The 17,909-nt window shown below is 41.4% G+C and overlaps 2 protein-coding genes across 2 annotated transcripts in view; both read right to left on the reverse strand.

The window, feature by feature from the left end:
- Positions 1 to 17,322, reverse strand: part of abcb6a (ATP-binding cassette, sub-family B (MDR/TAP), member 6a) — a 33,477-nt gene extending 16,155 nt beyond the window's left edge. The window contains exons 1-4 of the mRNA XM_033980376.2: positions 17,037 to 17,322; positions 15,526 to 16,055; positions 10,459 to 10,599; positions 2,599 to 2,788 (exon numbers count right to left, since the gene is read on the reverse strand). Of these exons, the coding sequence (XP_033836267.1) occupies positions 2,599 to 2,788; positions 10,459 to 10,599; positions 15,526 to 16,047 (853 nt within the window). The 5' untranslated portion in view covers positions 16,048 to 16,055; positions 17,037 to 17,322. The remainder of the gene's footprint in view (positions 1 to 2,598; positions 2,789 to 10,458; positions 10,600 to 15,525; positions 16,056 to 17,036) is intronic.
- Positions 3,854 to 6,370, reverse strand: LOC129456947 (uncharacterized). Its single transcript, XM_055228030.1, has 2 exons — positions 6,233 to 6,370; positions 3,854 to 4,942 (listed from the first exon to the last, which is right to left on the reverse strand). The coding sequence occupies exon 2, from the start codon at positions 4,573 to 4,575 to the stop codon at positions 3,901 to 3,903; it is 675 nt and encodes a 224-aa protein (XP_055084005.1). The 5' UTR covers positions 4,576 to 4,942; positions 6,233 to 6,370; the 3' UTR covers positions 3,854 to 3,900.
- Positions 17,323 to 17,909: the final 587 nt, after the last annotated feature.

Consider the following 17,909-nt stretch of genomic DNA (forward strand, 5'->3'; position numbering starts at 1 on the left):
CAAACTCCTTGAGAAAACTGTTGCTGCCCACCTCCACACTCATCTTTCCTCCAATAACATCTACGAACAATTTCAATCTGGCTTCCGTCCCCTCCATAGCACTGAAACTGCCCTTTTGAAAATCACAAACGACCTCCTCCTCTCTGCTGACTCTGGTTCACTCTCCATCCTCCTCCTGCTAGATCTCAGTGCAGCATTTGACACCATTTCACACTCCATCCTCCTTGACAGACTTTCCTCCATTGGTGTCTCTGGTACTCCCCTCTCCTGGTTCCACTCCTACCTCTCAGATCGCTCTCAGTTTATTCAGATCAAGTCATTCACCTCACACCCCTTCCCTATCACGTCAGGTGTTCCTCAGGGTTCTGTCCTCGGTCCTCTGCTCTTTCTAATCTATCTTCTCCCCCTTGGTTCTATCTTTAGAAAACACCACATTCACTTTCACTGTTATGCGGATGACACCCAGCTCTACATTTCCAGTAAACCCAACTCCACACTTCCACCCTCCTCCCTGACAGACTGCCTCACAGAAATACAAACCTGGTTCACCTCAAACTTCCTCAAACTTAACGGCAATAAAACAGAACTCCTACTCATCAGCACCAAATCCACCCTAAGCAAAATAAATCCTTTTTCCATATCCATTGATGGCTCCTCTATCTCCCCCTCCCCTGAGGTAAAGAGTCTGGGTGTCATCCTCGACAGCACACTTTCCTTCACCTCCCATATCAACAACATCACCCGGTCCGCCTACTTCCACCTCAGAAACATCCACCGCCTCCGTCCCTCACTCACCCCACACACCACCACCATCCTCATCCATAGCCTGGTCACTTCCCGTATAGACTATTGCAATTCTCTCCTGTTCGGACTCCCACAGAAATCACTCCATAAACTCCAACTGGTCCAAAACTCAGCTGCCCGCATTATCACACACACCCTCCCATCACCACATCACACCTGTCCTGCAACAGCTCCACTGGCTCTCCATCACGCACCGCATACACTACAAAATCATACTCCTCACATACAAAGCTCTCCACAACCTGTCTGACCTCATTCACATCTCCACACCTGCCCGCTCCCTCCGCTCCTCCTCTTCCCTGCACCTCACTGTCCCTCCTGCCCGTCTTGTCACTATGGGGAGCAGAGCCTTCAGCTGCTCTGCTCCCCAGCTCTGGAACTCCCTCCCCATGACCTCCGCAACACACACTCACTCTCACACTTCAAATCTAAACTCAAAACTCATCTGTTTAGAAAGGCCTTCTCACCCTGACCACTCTGACCATAACTGCTCTGTCTTTTAATCTATACTTGCTTTAATCTATATTTGTTTTTAAATGTATTTTTAATCATTTTACATTGTTTCAATTTGTATTGTTTATGTATGTATGTACGGCGACCTTGAGAGCCTTGAAAGGCGCCTAACAAATAAAATGTATTATTATTATTATTATTATTAACAAGTTCATTCTGTCTTTATACACTGCCTGGCTAAAAATATTTCGTTGGACCACCTTTAGCTTTGATTACAGCACGTATTCGCTGTGGCATTGTTTCGATAATCTTCTGCAATGTCACAAGATTTATTTCCAACCAGTGTTGCATTAATTTTTCACCAAGATCTTGCATTGATGATGGCAGAGTCTGACGGCTACGCAAAGCCTTCTGCAGCACATCCCAAAGATTCTCAATGGGGTTAAGGTCGGGACTCTGTGATGGCCAATCCATGTGTGAAAATGATGTCTCATGCTCCCTGAACCACTCTTTCACAATATGAGCCTGATTAATCCTGGCATTGCCTCCATTGTCCTCCACTGATGGACTAACCTGGTCATTCAGTATATTCAGGTAGTCAGCTGACCTCATTCTTTGAGCACATACTGTTGCTGAACCTAGAGTAATTACCCAATAGGAGGCTCCTACCTATTTGCTTAGTTTCCAGGTGGTGACAATTTTTTTGGCCAGGCAGTGTATAAATACATTGTTTCCTTGTACTTTTTTCTGTATAAATAGTTGTTTTTGCAAGAACTTGCGTGCAGGTGTAGTCTTGTGAGTGCAGTTTGTGCCAGATACACAGAAATACATAATAGTTTTGAGCACTTTTGCCACGTCCCCCTTTTAGCTGACTAATCGATTGATGGACCAACAAGAAGTTCTTTAGTCGACTACAGGCCTACTCAAAATAGTCTCTATAACTACCAGCTAATTGAAAAGTGTGCTCAAAATCATAGGTCTGCTCTTCGCCCAGAGTAGAGCATGCTGCTGTTACCATTATTCATGTTTGTGTGTGAGTGACTGGTGTTGGTCCCATGCAACAGATTGGCGCTTCTGTCTGTCTGTCCCAGAGCAGCTGTGGCCAGTAACTTACTTCTACAGAGTGTGGAGTGACGATTTCAGTGTGAGGCTTTCAGAAGTGTAGGGCCTTTAGTGCATACAATGCCTTCTTGTAGTGGATGTAAATTTGTACTTATGTTCTTATAGTAGCAGTAGTTGTACTAATGTAAAGTTGTACCCATACCTATGTTGTTGTTGTTGTTAATATTTTTGTAATAGGAGTTAAGCTGTAACAATATTCTTGTAGTGCAAAAGTAGTACCTATGTTCTTGTAGTATATGGGCACAAACACATTGATGGCCCTCTCCGCTCCCAGAAGCCCCAGACAGAAGAGCACCAGGAGCTGTAGGAGCAGGTTTCCCCTGGGCCACATGTACGGCAAAAGGAGACAAATCTTCCGTCTGAAGCCCTGCCATGTGGAGGCGCTGCCCGACTCTGCTCCCAGCAGGCTCTAAGAAGGGAAACACAACTACAACAACCAATTTCTAAAAACATATCAACCAATATGTACATATATGTGTATATGTGTGTATATATATTTCCTTCTCACCCTCCGCAGGTGGTCTCATACCCTCTTTGCCATGCTCGGGACCTCTACCAGAGGCCTGGGAGCTTGAGGGTTCTGCGCAGTATCTTTGCTGTTCCTAGTACCGCACTTTTCTGGCCACTCCTCCAGCTTGGGGGTCACAGCCCCGAGTGCCACTGATACCTTCACCTTCCAGGCCTTCTCCAGCTCTTCTTTGAGCCCCTGGTACTTCTCTGGTTTCTCATGTTCCTTTTTCCTGATGTTGCCATCACTTGGTACTGCGATGTCCACCACAACGGCTTTGCTCTGTTGTTTATCCACCACCACAATGTCCAGTTGGTCATGGCCATCGGTGGCCAATGGTGATGGTCATGGCATCACCATTCTGTCAGCTGGTATCTGGAAGAATCTTGGCTCGATCATTCTCCACTACCTTTGGAGGTGTTTTCCACCTTGATCTTGGGGTTTCCAGTCCGTACTCTGCACAGATGTTTCTGTACACTATACCTGCCACTTGGTTATGTCGCTCCATGTATGCTTTCCCTGCCAGCATCTTACACCCTGCAGTTATGTGCTGGATTGTCTCAGGGGCCTCTTTGCACAGCCTACACCTTGGGTCTTGTTTGGTGTGGTAGATCTGAGCCTCTATTGCTCTGGTGCTCAAGGCCTGCTCCTGTGCAGCCAGGATGAGTGCCTCTGTGCTGTCCTTCAGACCAGGTCTCTCAAGCCATTAGTAGGATTTCTTGATATCAGCCACTTCAGTTATGTTCCGGTGGTACATCCTGTGCAGTGGCTTGTCCTTCCATGATGGTTCCTCCAGCACCTCTTCCTCTGCACTCCACTGTCTGAGACATTCGCTGAGCACATCACCTGTTGACGTCTTGTCCTTGATGTATTTATGGATCTTGGATGTTTCATCTTGGACTGTGGCTCTCACACTTACTAGTCCTTGGCCTCCTTCCTTACGGCTCGCGTACAGCCTCAGGGTGCTGAATTTGGGATGAAACCCGCCATGCATGGTCAGGAGCATTCGGGTCTTAACATCTGTGGTCTGTATCTCCTCCTTTGGCCACCTTAAGATTCCTGCTGGGTATCTGATTACTGGCCTGGGTCTTGTTCTTGCCAATGAGCTGACTCCTTAGGACTTGCCTTACTCGTCTGGGGTATTTGGCTGTGGCTACTTTCCTTGTTTCCTCTTCAAGGTTGCCATTTGCTTGTGGGATACCAAGGTACTTATAACTATCCTCAATGTCTCCTATTGTCCCTTCTGGGAAGAAGACCCCTTCTGTGTAGACGAGCTTCCCTCTCTTTGTCACCATCCGGCTACACTTCTCAAGCCCGAATGACATTCCAATTTCTGTGCTGTAGATCCTGGTGGTGTGGATCAGTGAGTCGTTGTCCCACTCATTCTTAGCATGCAGCTTGATGTCATCCATGTAGTGGAGGTGACTGATGGTAGCCCCATTCCAGAGTCGGTATCCATAGCCAGTGTTGCTGATGATTTGGCTGAGGGTATTCAGACCTATGCAGATCAGCAGTGGGGACAGTGCGTCTCCTTGGTATATGCCACATTTGATGGTCACTTTTGAAAGTGGCTTGCCATTGGCCTCAAGGGTGGTTTTCCACAACCTCATCAAGTTTGCAATGAAGGCTCTTAGAGTTCTGTTGATGTTGTACAGTTCTAGGCATTCAGTGATCCATGTGTGTGGCATTGAGTCATACGCTTTCTTGTATTCAATTCAGGCACTGCACAGGTTGGTCTTACGGGTGCTGCTGTCTCGGGTGACTGTCCGGTCTACCAGGAGCTGGTGTTTGGCACCCCTGGTATCTTTGCCGATGCCCTTCTGCGCTGTGCTCATGTATTGATCCATGTGCCCACTTATCTTAGTCGCAATGATGCCTGATATGAGCTTCCATGTTGTGGAGAGACAGGTTATTGGCCGACAGTTGGATGGGACAGTACCCTTTGAGGGATCCTTCTGGATCAGGATTGTACGCCCTTCGGTTAGCCATTCAGGGTGAATCCCACCCATGAGAGCAGTGAGCTTCTTTAGCCAGTATGTGTGGATCATGCCAGGGCTAAGGATGGGACGATATTAAATTTTAGATTCACGATTATTGTGGCCAAAATAATTGCAATTAACGATATTATCGCGATCTTATTATTATTATTATTATTATTATTATTAACCTGTTAACGTTCTGACGGCCCTGGCCTACTTTTAGAGGTAAGATCGGGCCTAAAAAATCCAGCCCGACCCAACCCAGGCCCGAGGGTATTAAAGCCCGACCCAGCCCGAGCCCGACCAATTAACTTGATTTGCAGGCCCGAGCCCGAAGCAAACCCGAAATTTCATATTTTATTTGTGAGGATAAATAAAAAAAATAAAGAACCAAACAAAGTTAAACATGCGTAAAAATAACCCTACTAATAAAAACCTTCGCCACTAACTACTGAAAATGGTCAAAGGTCCTGACAGCAAAAGTCCACGCACTTGTCTGTGATGGCCTGCTTAGCGCGAAGAGGTGCGGTCTTTGGGACAAATGATAATATAGATGTTTGACGATCATCACTTTTGCCAGTACAGCTGTTTAAATGCCTGCTCAGCGTCGAGGTGCCAGTCTTTTTGCTCTCGTATGAAAGCAAAGCGCCACATTTACTACATTCAGCGAAGCCAACGCAAGTTTCCATAGCATTTTCAACAATCAATTTGAAGCATTTCCACACCTCACTCTTGCCGGTGCGCCTTTTCAGTTCCCCTGTCTTTAGTTTATCCTTTACTTCTTGCTGCTCCATATCAGGGATACCAGGTCAAAATAGATGCGGACTTGCGGAGGGGAAGAGTATTAAGAGGGCGGCGTTCACGTGCGCAGAGTATGCTCTGGCTCTGCGGCTCCTGTTTAGTAGTTAAATAGCAATTACCTTACAGCGCCTTCTCTGTTTTATCCAAATTATTTTTTTTATAACAAGTATTCCTAAGTTTAGTATCCACACATCGTTTTAGTATACATTTTTATAAACATATATTTATTTAAAAAAAGTCAGCTAGAGAGAAGCCCGGCCCGACCCGACCCGAACGTAATGATTGACATTTTAGGCCCGACCCGGCCCGAAATTCGGGTCGGGTCGGGCTCGGACTCGGGCTTGGGCTTAAGATCTTACCTCTACCTACTTTTACAACTTTACAGCAATGGACATACACTTCTGCGTCACCCACACAAACAATCTACACATCAAATGAAAGCTACGGCGCTTGTCTTTCTGGATATGCAAACCATTTTCACTTGCAATCACAGTGCTGACACAGTGCTGACAGGAAAGACGTTTTTACAGAAAAGTCACAAAGTGTGAATTTGGACTTCACTTACCTTTGAGCGCTCTGGTCTGTCAAACATCAACATATTCACACAAAGTTGGTCTCATTTGTTCCGTAAAGGTCCAGAGAATATAATCCAGTCAAGAAATTATGTCCACAAAATAAGATCCTCCATGTCCAATCTGCTGCAATAAAGTCCTCCAAATATGAAATCTGCTCCGTCACTTCTTTGCATTTCTTTTGTCGATTTCAGGCATAATAAACTTCTGACAGCGCCAACTTTCCTCCTCAGAGCTAAACACAATGTTGGCCAATAAGGTGAGGGTTGTGGGTTACTGAGGCCGCAGACAGCGAATCAGTGCTACAGATGACTGAAAGTTTACGCCCCACTCTTCCCCCTGTAGAATCAACCAATTACATTACACACATTTAGTGACGTTTTCCCCTTACAGCCAGTGAGCAGCGGAACAGGATGATGTATCACACGCCATGGTTTTCTGTAAACAGACGTACCCGGAAGAAAAATGTACTCCTCGATGCCATGTTGTCGAAATGGACCAATCCTTGTCGTGCCGGAAGTGACGCAAGTGCCCGTCGACAAACACTTATGTGGTCGACACACGGGGAGCGACTAATGACAGCGTGCAGCGACACTCATCGCATAGGCTTTAAAATCGAACACACGGGCAGCGACAAACTGCAGCGACTAGCGGCAGCTTGTCACGTCACGCTCTGTTCCAGAGCAGATCGTGAGCCTCCTACATGTCTGATTGGCTGTTTATTTGGAGGGAATTTTGAGGTTAATAGCGGTAGATGGGAAAAAGATGCTAAAATGAAATCTCGTAAAGTTTTGCTTCATTTGACTAAACTATTACAATTGGTTGCACTCTACAAAACTAAAATAACCTTAAATAAACCTTAAATAAATAAAAACATTTTTTTTTTTTATGTTGAATCAGTCTTTAATACATTTGGTTATTAGCCTCCATAAATTTATCTGAATTAACAAATTTGCGCATGTTAACTTACCACTCATATTCACCCTGGCACCAATGGGTTCCCAGGCAGCTGCTTTTTTTTATATATATATATCTCGGAAGTCTCTTTGAGATATGTCAAAAAGAATTGGGAAATCCGACACTGTGAGTATAATTTTCTCCTCCATGAGAAGTGGACAGTGTTTCAGAAGTGGACAGTGCATTGGCTCGTCAATCAAACTCTTGCTGATTGGCTGTTGTGCAGGTGACAGCGATAAAAGTAGAACATTTTTCAACTTTCAATAGTCGCGTCACAGGCACGCGTGTGCACGTCGACATGCACAAGCACAAGGTTTTCACGTGCACAACTTTCGCTTGTCACGGAGGTGAGAGAGACAGGCGATTTTCGCAGTGTCGCACAGGTACCATTGAAAATAAATGGAGAGCGAGTGATGTCGCTCCCCGTGTGTCGAGCCCATTAGAACGATGCAATTAAGGTACTTTGGTGAATTGGGAAAAGGCCAAAGCCGAGTGGATGCAGAAATCTGTGCATAATGGCGCATTTTACGCACTGTTGTTTTGCATTTTAATCATGACGAAACAGACAAAACAAAGGGAGTACGTGATCGAGGACACTGTGGATGTTTGTACAAGTTAAACTAGAGGCATCTCGGACCCAGAGCGGTTCATGGCAAAGAGTAAAGATGGACCTTACTTTTTGATGGATTGGATGCTGTTCTCGATCAGTAAGCGTGGTTTATTCTGCTATTGACTTAATTGTAGGTAAAATATACCGTGTATAATCATTAGCATTGCTTCTGTGCACATAGTGTGCATTCGGACCATGCGCTCTGGCACATTTGTGTTCAGCTGTATGAATTAGACTTAATTAGTCTATTGTTTAAAAGGTGTTGTTTTATTCTACAGTTTGCATTATTGTAGGTAAAAATATAAGATGTGCACACATTAGCATCTCATCTGTGCACATGGGTGAGGCGCGTGCTGGTACGTTCCTGTGGAGCGTTACGGATCAGACTTTGTTTATTGTTGATATCTGATAGAATATGGTTCAGACAGAGATAAGCACAGAAGCTAACAAGTGCCATTGCTATGACAGAGTGGGCAAACACCAGAACTAACATCTAAATGTTGCATTGGAACTGGAAACATGAGGCAGTGTGGTGCCGTAAAGGCGATTATAATCGTGCGCGATGATTGCGATTACCGGTATTAAAAAATGCCACGAACGATTAATTGTGGACCTTTTTTATCGCGATTAATGATATTATCGTATCGTCCCATCTCTAGTCAGGGCCTGGTGCTGTCCAGTTTTTCATGCCTGAGACTCTTTCGTAGATGTCTGCCACTGTGATGGTGACTGGATTCTGTTCGGTAAGGTTGCTGTGGTCTTCTCTCAGAGCCACCAGCCACTGTGTATCGCTGTTATGTTCGGTTTCCAGCATTGGTGGGTCTGCTGGTGTTATTACCTTGCCATTGAGCGTACACTTTCGCCGGTTGTGTTGTGAACAGCTGGTTTATTCGTCTGGCTTCACATATACACACACACACACACACATATATATATATACCGTATTTTCCGCACTATAAGGCGCACCTAAAAGCCTTTAATTTTCTCAAAAACCCACAGTGCGCCTTATAATCCGATGCGCCTTATATATGGATCAATATTGGTCAATTATGACACCCGTAGTCAGGAGGCGTCGCTGAAGTAATAGCGGTAATAACCCTTTAAGGACTGAGCACACTCTGGGCCAGTATAGCTCACCTAGACCTAGACTTTTATTATTTTTTAGCCATAAAAATCATGTTAAACGAAGTATCAGCATTTGCTGCATTTTTTCCACACAACTACTTCTATTTTACACATCCATCCGTATTTTTTCTTTTACGCGTCGAATAAATGACTGGGAAAATCCCCGCAGCCCCGCGCTCTCATTCGTCACCTTCAGGACAACAGAGGCAGATTACCGTAATGACGGTAAAATATTTAGATAGCCCCGTGTCTCCGCTTTGAGACGCCGTTTGAGTTTACACGAGAGCACGACCGGGCGCGGAGTTACGCTACTGGAAAGTCCGCAACCCGCTCTATCTGCAACGACAGGATCCGACGCTATAGGGATAACGAGGAGACGGGGAGACAGCGCCGGGCGACATACGCCACAATCTGCCAATGGATCGCGGATGCCTGGGCTGATATATCAGTCTGAACTGTGGTCCGAGTTTCACGAAGGCAGGAATTGTCACTGAACTGTTAAGACAACAGCAGCGACACGGATAATGGCGATTTTGACGAGACGGAATCGGGCACTTTGAATGAGCTCGACCAACTGTTCAACTCAGACACTGAAGAGGAAGAACTCGACGGATTCGTGAATGAGGAATAAACTGAAAAAGTGAGGCTTTACGTGTTTCTTTCACGTGTTTACAACTAAACAAGGCTGGGAGATATTGTGAATATGGACATTAACGTTTGAACAACGTTGAGTTATTGTAATTACGTTGCACTATTTCGAGAGTTACTATATTGTGAATGCATTAACTTGTTTTGTGAGTTTGACTGACTTATCTGACTGTTTTGTTGACGTTCCCTTTAGCGCAGCTCCATCTCGTGGATGCGTAACACAACTCCAGCTACTACAGTAGTTTATATTCTATGCGCCTTATAATGCGGTGCGCATGAAATTTGTTTTAAAATAGGCCATTCATTGAAGGTGCGCCTTATATTCCGATGCGCCTTATAGTGCGGAAAATACGGTATATATATGTAAAAAAAAAAAAATATATATATATATATATATACACACATTCACATGTTTTAAACTTGTTGTCATCTGTAATTAGACTGGGCGACCCACCCTAGTTGTATTCTTACATATGAATTTGATAGTGTGCCACCTTTGGCCTAACAGAAGAAGACCAGAGACCACAGGTGAGCCTGAACAAAGGCCAAGTGAGGGAGGGGCCAGGTGAAGGGATGAGGGAGGTGAGGGCAAGGGCAAGGTGCTTGGTGAGAAGAAGGGGGATAACAATTTTTAATAAGCTGTGTCTTCATTGTAATCTAACTTAAAGTCTGTGGCCACCATTTTCATTTTCATTCAGTAATTGTCAATATTTTAAAAACAAGGTGTTTAGCCTCATATTACATATTGATTATTTTAAATACATTTGCTGTATTTTAATAGTTTTTGAATTCAGTTCATATGTTAACTAATTAATTGTTTGTTGTTTGGCCACTTTATAGGTAATACAATTTCCACAGTAAAATTGGACTGTCCCAAACCTGTTGGCTCTGCTCCACGTCGCGCTCGTCCTCATTGATCAGGAGCATGTATGGTTTCCGTGGTAACCCTGGAGCTTTGAGTCCAATGAAAAACAGCAGACCAGTGCATGAGTATCTGATGAACCACAGAGAAAACTCCACCTGCAAACGTAAGGCAGAAAGTTTATCAAGAAATATATGAGTTCATATTTTACTACCAAATGAACAAAGGTTGAGCTCCGTTGTTGGCATTAAAAGCTTTTATATAAATATTTTACATAGCTGTGAAATAGCTTCTTCAATTAGTCATAGTCATTAGTTATAATAATGGATTGCTTATTTTTGTGTGTGTGTGTATAATATATATATATATATATATATATATATATATATATATATATATATATATATATATATATATATATATATATTATACACATATATATACACACACACACATTATATATATATATATATATATATATATTATACACATATATATACACACACACATTATATATATATATATATATATATATATATATATATATATATATATATATATATATATATTATACACATATATATACACATATATATATATATATATATATATATATATATATATATATATATATATATATATATATACACACCAAATACCTCAGACAAGTAAGGCAGGAACCAGGCAATAACCAGGCCGAGGACTAGTGAGCGTGAGAGCCGCAGTCCAGGATGAAACATCCAAGATCCATAAGTACATCAAGGACAAGGCGTCAACAGGTGATGTGCTCTGCGAATGTCTCAGACAGTGGAGCGCAGAGGAAGAGGTGCTGGAGGAACCATTGTGGAAGGACAAGCCCCTGCACGAGATGTACCACCTAACTGAAGTGGCTGATATCAAGAAATCCCACCAATGGCTTGAGAGAGCTGGTCTGAAGGACGGCACAGAGGCACTCATCCTGGCTGCACAGGAGCAGGCCTTGAGCACCAGAGCAATAGAGGTCCAGATCTACCACACCAGACAAGACCCAAGGTGTAGGCTGTGCCAAGAGGCCCCTGAGACAATCCAGCACATAACTGCAGAGTGTAAGATGCTGGCAGGGAAAGCATACATGGAGCAGCATAACAAAGTGGCGGGCATAGTGTACAGAAACATCTGTGCAGAGTACGGACTGGAAACCCCAAGATCAAGGTGGGAAACACCTGCAAAGGTAGTGGAGAATGACCGAGCCAAGATCCTACTGGACTTCCAAATACAGACTGACAGAACCAATCGGACATTGTGGTGGTGGATAAACAACAGAGCAAAGCTGTTGTGGTGGACATCGCAGTACCACGTGATTGTGGTGGTGGATAAACAACAGAGCAAAGCTGTTGTGGTGGACATCGCAGTACCACGTGATGGGAACATCAGGAAAAAGGAACATGAGAAAGTAGAGAAATACCAGGGGCTCAGTCCAGAAAAGTGCAGTACTAGGAACAGCAAAGATACTGCGCAGAACCCTCAAGCTCCCAGGCCTCTGGTAGAGGTCCCGAGGAGGGCAAGAAGGAGATTTTTATATATATATACAGATAGATATGTATATAGATAGATATATAGATATATATGTATATAGATAGATAAATAGATAGATGATAGAAAGCTAAAGGTGGTCCAACGAAAACATTAGTGTGTGACCTTTTTTTGGGTGGCAACTTTTTTTGGCCAGGCAGTGTATATACATATACATTACATACATACATACGTGTGTTTGGGGAAAAAGGTGTACTTTGCATTTCAATATAACAAAATTTGACAGAAAAATTGTAAAAATTGTTTACAATATTGTCCCGCCCTTATTTGTCTAATTTTGCTTGGTCAAACCAGGCCCCTCCCACTGACTCACAGGTATAGCAATAACAGCATGACTTGCACTTTTAAACCTGTTCCATAATATTGTGTGCTATATGTCTAAAACAAATACAATATATACTTTTTATTAGACCTTTCTAGTTTATCTTAAAGAAAATTTGAGATTGATGCTTTTAATTATCTACAAAACTATGATTTAACAATTCACAGAAGTTTAATCTTTTATTTCCCCCAAAGTTAGACTATGTCTGCATGAACATATAGTTTCAAATTTTCAGAATATGATAATGCACTAACTTATAATTCAGTCCCTCTCAATAATTCTCAATAAAAAATAAATAGATTACAGATTTTTACTATATGGTTACTATATAGTAAAATGTAATAATAAATAGAACTTTAAAGAATACTTAAAAGAATGCTTACAATGCACCTGTTTGGAACATTCCACAGGTAAAAAAGGTTAACTGGAAACAGTTGAGTGTCATGATGACTGAGCCCTTCGGGGCCCAAAGGGCTCAGTCATTCACAAGCAAAGATGGGGCGAGGTTCACCACTTTGCAAACAACTGCATGAGCAAATAGTCGAACAGTCTAAGAACAACGTTTCTCAATGTACAATTGCAAGAAATCACCCATAATATCATCAAAAGATTCAGAGAATCTGGAGAAATCTCTGCACGTAAGCGGCAAGGCCAAAAACCCACATTGAATGCCTGTGACCTTCGATCCCTCAGGCAGTACTGTATTACCACATGGACTCAGGAACACTTCAGGTTAACTTCAGTTAACACAATTTGTTGCTACATCTCCAAGTGCAAGTTAAAACTATACCATGCAAAGCGAAAGCCATATATCAACAATACCCAGAAATGCAAGCTTTTCTGGGCCCGAGCTCACCTTAGATGGACTGACACAAAGTGGAAAAGTGTGCTATGGTCTGACGAGTCCACATTTCAAATTGTTTTTGGAAATCATGGAAATCGTGTCCTGCGAGCCAAAGAGAAAAAAGGACCATCCCGATTGTTATCAGAGCAAAGTTCAAAACCCAGCATCTGTGATGGTATGGGGTGAGTTAGTGCCCATGGCATGGGTAACTTGCACATTTGTGAAGGCACCATTAATGCTGAAAGGTACATACATGTTTTGGAGCAACATATGTTGCCATCCAAGCAACGTCTTTTTCAGGGACGTCCCTGCTTATTTCAGCAAGATGCCAATGCCAAGCCACATTCGGCACCTGATACAACAAGATGGCTTCATAGTAAAAGAGTACGGGTACTAGACTAGGCAGTCCAAACCTGTCTCCCATTGAAAGACTGAGACCCTGGACTGCTGAACAACTGAAGTTGTACATTCAGCAACAATGGGAAAGGATTCCTCCTGCAAAGCTTCAACAATTAGTGTCCTCAGTTCCCAAACGCTTATTGGTTGTTGTTAAAAGGAAAGGTGATGTAACACAGTGGTAAACATGCCCCTGTCCCAGTTTTATTGGAATGTGTTGCAGACATCAAATTGGAAATTGAGTGAATATTTGCATAAAAACAATAAAGTTTATCAGTTTGAACATTAAATATCATGTCTTTGTGGTTCAATATAGGTTGAAAATGATTTGCAAATCATTTATTCTGTTTTTTTTTTTTTTTTCAAGTTTCACACAGCATTCCAACTTCATTGGAATTGGGGTTGTATATACAGTGAAGCAAATAAGTATTTGAATACCCTGTGATTTTGCACGTTCTCCCACTTAGAAATCATGGAGGGGTCTGAAGTTTTCATCTTAGGTGCATGTCCACTGTGAGAGACATAATCTAAAAAAAACAATAATCTGGAAATCACATTGCATGATTTTTAAAAATAATTTATTTGTATGTTACTTCTGCAAATAAGTATTTAAACACCTGAGAAAATCAATGTTAATATTTGGTACAGTAGCCTTTGTTTGCAATTACAGAGGTCAAACGTTTCCTGTAGTTTTTCACCAGGTTTGCACACACTGCAGGAGGGATTTTGGCCCAGTCCTCCACACGGATCTTCTCTAGATCAGTCAGGTTTCTGGGCTGTCGCTGAGAAACACGGAGTTTGAGCTCCCTCCAAAGATTTTCTATTGGGTTTAGGTCTGGAGACTGGCTAGGCCACTCCAGAACCTTGATATGCTTCTTATGGAGCCACTCCTTGGTTATCCTGGCTGTGTGCTTCAGGTCATTGTTATGTTGGAAGACCCAGCCACGAAAAACACCCCCAAAGCATGATGTTTCCACCCCCATGCTTCACAGTAAGGATGGTGTTTTTTGGATGGGACTCATCATTCTTCTTCCTCCAAACACGGCAAGTGGAATTAAGATCAAAAAGTTCTATTTTGGTCTCATCTGACCACATGACTTTCTCCTATGACTCCTCTGGATCATCCAAATGGTCATTGGCAAGCTTAAGACGGGCCTGGACATGTGCTGGTTTAAGCAGGGGAACCTTTCGTGCCATGCATGATTTTAAACCAGGACGTCTTAGTGTATTACTAACAGTGACCTTGGAAATCTAAATTATTTTAAAAATCATACAATGTGATTTTCAGATTTTTTTTTTTTAAGATTATGTCTCTCACAGTGGACATGCACTTAAGATGAAAATTTCAGACCCCTCCATGATTTAAAAGTGGGAGAACTTGCAAAGTCACAGGGTGTTCAAATACTTATTTACCTCACTGTATATGTAGCAATAGTGATCATAAATAAAATACTAGTTGTAGTAGCAGAACTAAAATGTAGTGGTAGGCCTTGTAGTAGTTCTAATCTATGTAGCAATTCAATTCATTTTATTTTTGTAACGCCCAAAATCACAACAACAGTTGTCTCGAAGGGCGTTCATGTTTTGGTTGATGGGGGAAACCGGAGTACCCGGAGGAAACCCATCCAGACACGGGGAGAAACATGCAAAACTCCACATAGAAAGGCCTGGGCGAACCGGGGATCGAACCAAACCTTCTTGCTGTGAGGCATGAGTGTTGCCACTCAGCCACCGTGCTGCCACGGTGTAGTAGCAGTAACAGTAGTCAGAGTAGTAGTAATAATTTAACAATGTAATAGTTGTCACAATAGCAGTAGGAGTAGCATCAAAAATGGTAGTAGTCCTGTTATATGTAGTAGTAGTGTTAGTAGTAGTAAAAGCTCTCGCAGGATCCATTAGTAGTACTTGAATTAAAAATATATATTATTCCTTCTTTTGTTATTGTCTCACCTGTTGCTTGATGGTGTCGATGCTCCACCACCAATGTGGACTGAACCAGGAGATGAAGGCTAGATTCTCAGCTGCGAACGCTAATGCCCAAAGCAACAACAACACTGCGCTGTGTCCCCTGATTCTGTCCATCAACAAGGCTCTCCTCCTCTCTACTCTCAGCAAACCAATCGCCCAGAACCAAACCATCCCACTAAATATCCCATACAACAAAATGTAACCAGGAAGCTCTCCACCACTCGCTACCCTCCAAATAACCAACACTACAAATTGGAGCATAACTATGACAGATAAACCTAGTTGCACGATGTATAAACAAGACTGTGGTCTGAATTTCGGCTCCATTTGGGTGCCATATTTTTGGTAGAAGATGCAGTGTAGCGTCCCGAGTAGAAAGGAGAAAGACAGAAGTACAGTGGGGACAAGGGTGAAGTAGAAACATGGAGCAAAGCCTTGGTCTACCCAGGTTTTGGAGACGGAGGAGTTGGACTCGCAGTAGCTCGAGACAGACAGGAATCCCATGGTAACCACTGCAAAACAGAAAAAGCCATGGTTAGAAAGTTGTGGTCACATTTGTATAATATATATATATATATATATATATATATATATATATATATATATATATATATATATATATATATATATATATATATATAGTAGTAGTAGTAGTAGTAGTAGTAGCAGTGGTAGCAGTAGCAGAAATAGGGGTAGTAGTAGCATAGATTGCATAACAAAGTACTTTTTTACTTGAGTTAACTTCATAGGCCATGAAGCTATATAGGAAAGAAGTAGTAGTAGTAGTAGTAGTAGTAGTAGTTGTTGTAGTGGTAGTGGTAGCATGAATTGCATAACAAAGTATCTTTTACTTAAGGTAATGTAGGTATAATTAGGCATGGGACGATATTGAAATTTGATGTTACGATTATCATGGTTAGAATAACTGCGATTAACAATAATTTAACAATAATTATTAAAGTATCTGACAGTTTGGAAATGCTACTTTTATATAATTGTACTTGAAAACAATTACAAAATCAGAGTATTATTAATATGTATCTGCATATTCTGGTGATATAATATCCCACGAACCATTATACATTTCAATTTTACAATGTATTGTAATGAGAGAGTATTTATTAATTATTGTATTTATTTCAGTACTTATTTATTTAAGTATTTATTCAAACTGCACCGTCTTCTTCAGCGCTTCCGTAGCCCAAAACGTGCTGAGTCACGTTTCATTAATACGTAATGCTGTTGATAACAAAGTGCATTCATAATGACACATTATATTTCTGCATTCTAGGAAAATATTTAGCATTTCAGGAAAAAATACATACATTCAGACAAATACATGCAAAAATGTTAGATGTTGTGATAAGAATCTAAAAACTGCGCAACACGTGAACTCAAACGTGAATGTTATCATTTTAAAAAGAGACAATTAGTGAAATAAATTATATTATGGATAGCTATATTATGTAAAGAACGTATAAGAACATTATTACCTTATAAGGATTGACCAGGCAGCAACTTGCCAAAAACAGATGCAAGTTGAACGAAGGGACTATCTTTTCTGCAGTAATTCTTAGCTTTAGCGCTTTTAATCGTAATCAGTCCGCTAAGAAGTGAAAAATAAAAAGTATAAAGAGTTGACATAAATATCCGGAGCCGTGTTGATCATGGTCCCCGCCTACGCTGCGCTGTTTTGTGGGTTAAAGCGCTTTGTCCTTGAAGAAATGTGGCAAGACAACAACGATCCGCAGCTTTGGGATCAGTTGTACGTCCTTGTGCGTCCGATCTGGGTTCGACTGCTTCACCTGGATTGAAATGGAAATAAGAAAAAATAAACAATTTTGATGAAAATATGCACATTTTACCAAATAGAAAGTGAAATTCAAGAACTTGAAGATTTATCTTAAAATTGTATCATTGTCAGACTGTTTACTATGGATGTCTTATAATACATAATAACATAGTAGTAGTAGTAGTAGTAGTAGTAGTAGTAGTAGTAGTAATAATAATAATAATAATAATAATAATAATAATAATAATAATAATAATAATAATTGGTAGCTATTAAAAAGTTGAATAATAATAATAATTATTATTATTATATAGTCCACCTAAAATTTTGCATTTGTAAAGTGGGCTGACTCTTATTTGATTTATGTAAGAGAGATTAGATACATCTGTATAATGACTATATTGTTGTTTTAAACTTATATATATATATATATATAATATATATATAAAATATAAATTATAAGTTTATTTAAAACATCTCTTGTACATTTTAAAGCTTTCATTTGCTATACCACATGATGTCCACTAGATGGTAGAATTTACCAAGATATAATCAGGCTACGTCGTAAATATAA

The sequence above is a fragment of the Periophthalmus magnuspinnatus genome, chromosome 2 (genome assembly GCF_009829125.3).
Source record: "Periophthalmus magnuspinnatus isolate fPerMag1 chromosome 2, fPerMag1.2.pri, whole genome shotgun sequence".
NCBI classification, from domain to species: Eukaryota; Metazoa; Chordata; class Actinopteri; order Gobiiformes; family Gobiidae; genus Periophthalmus; species Periophthalmus magnuspinnatus.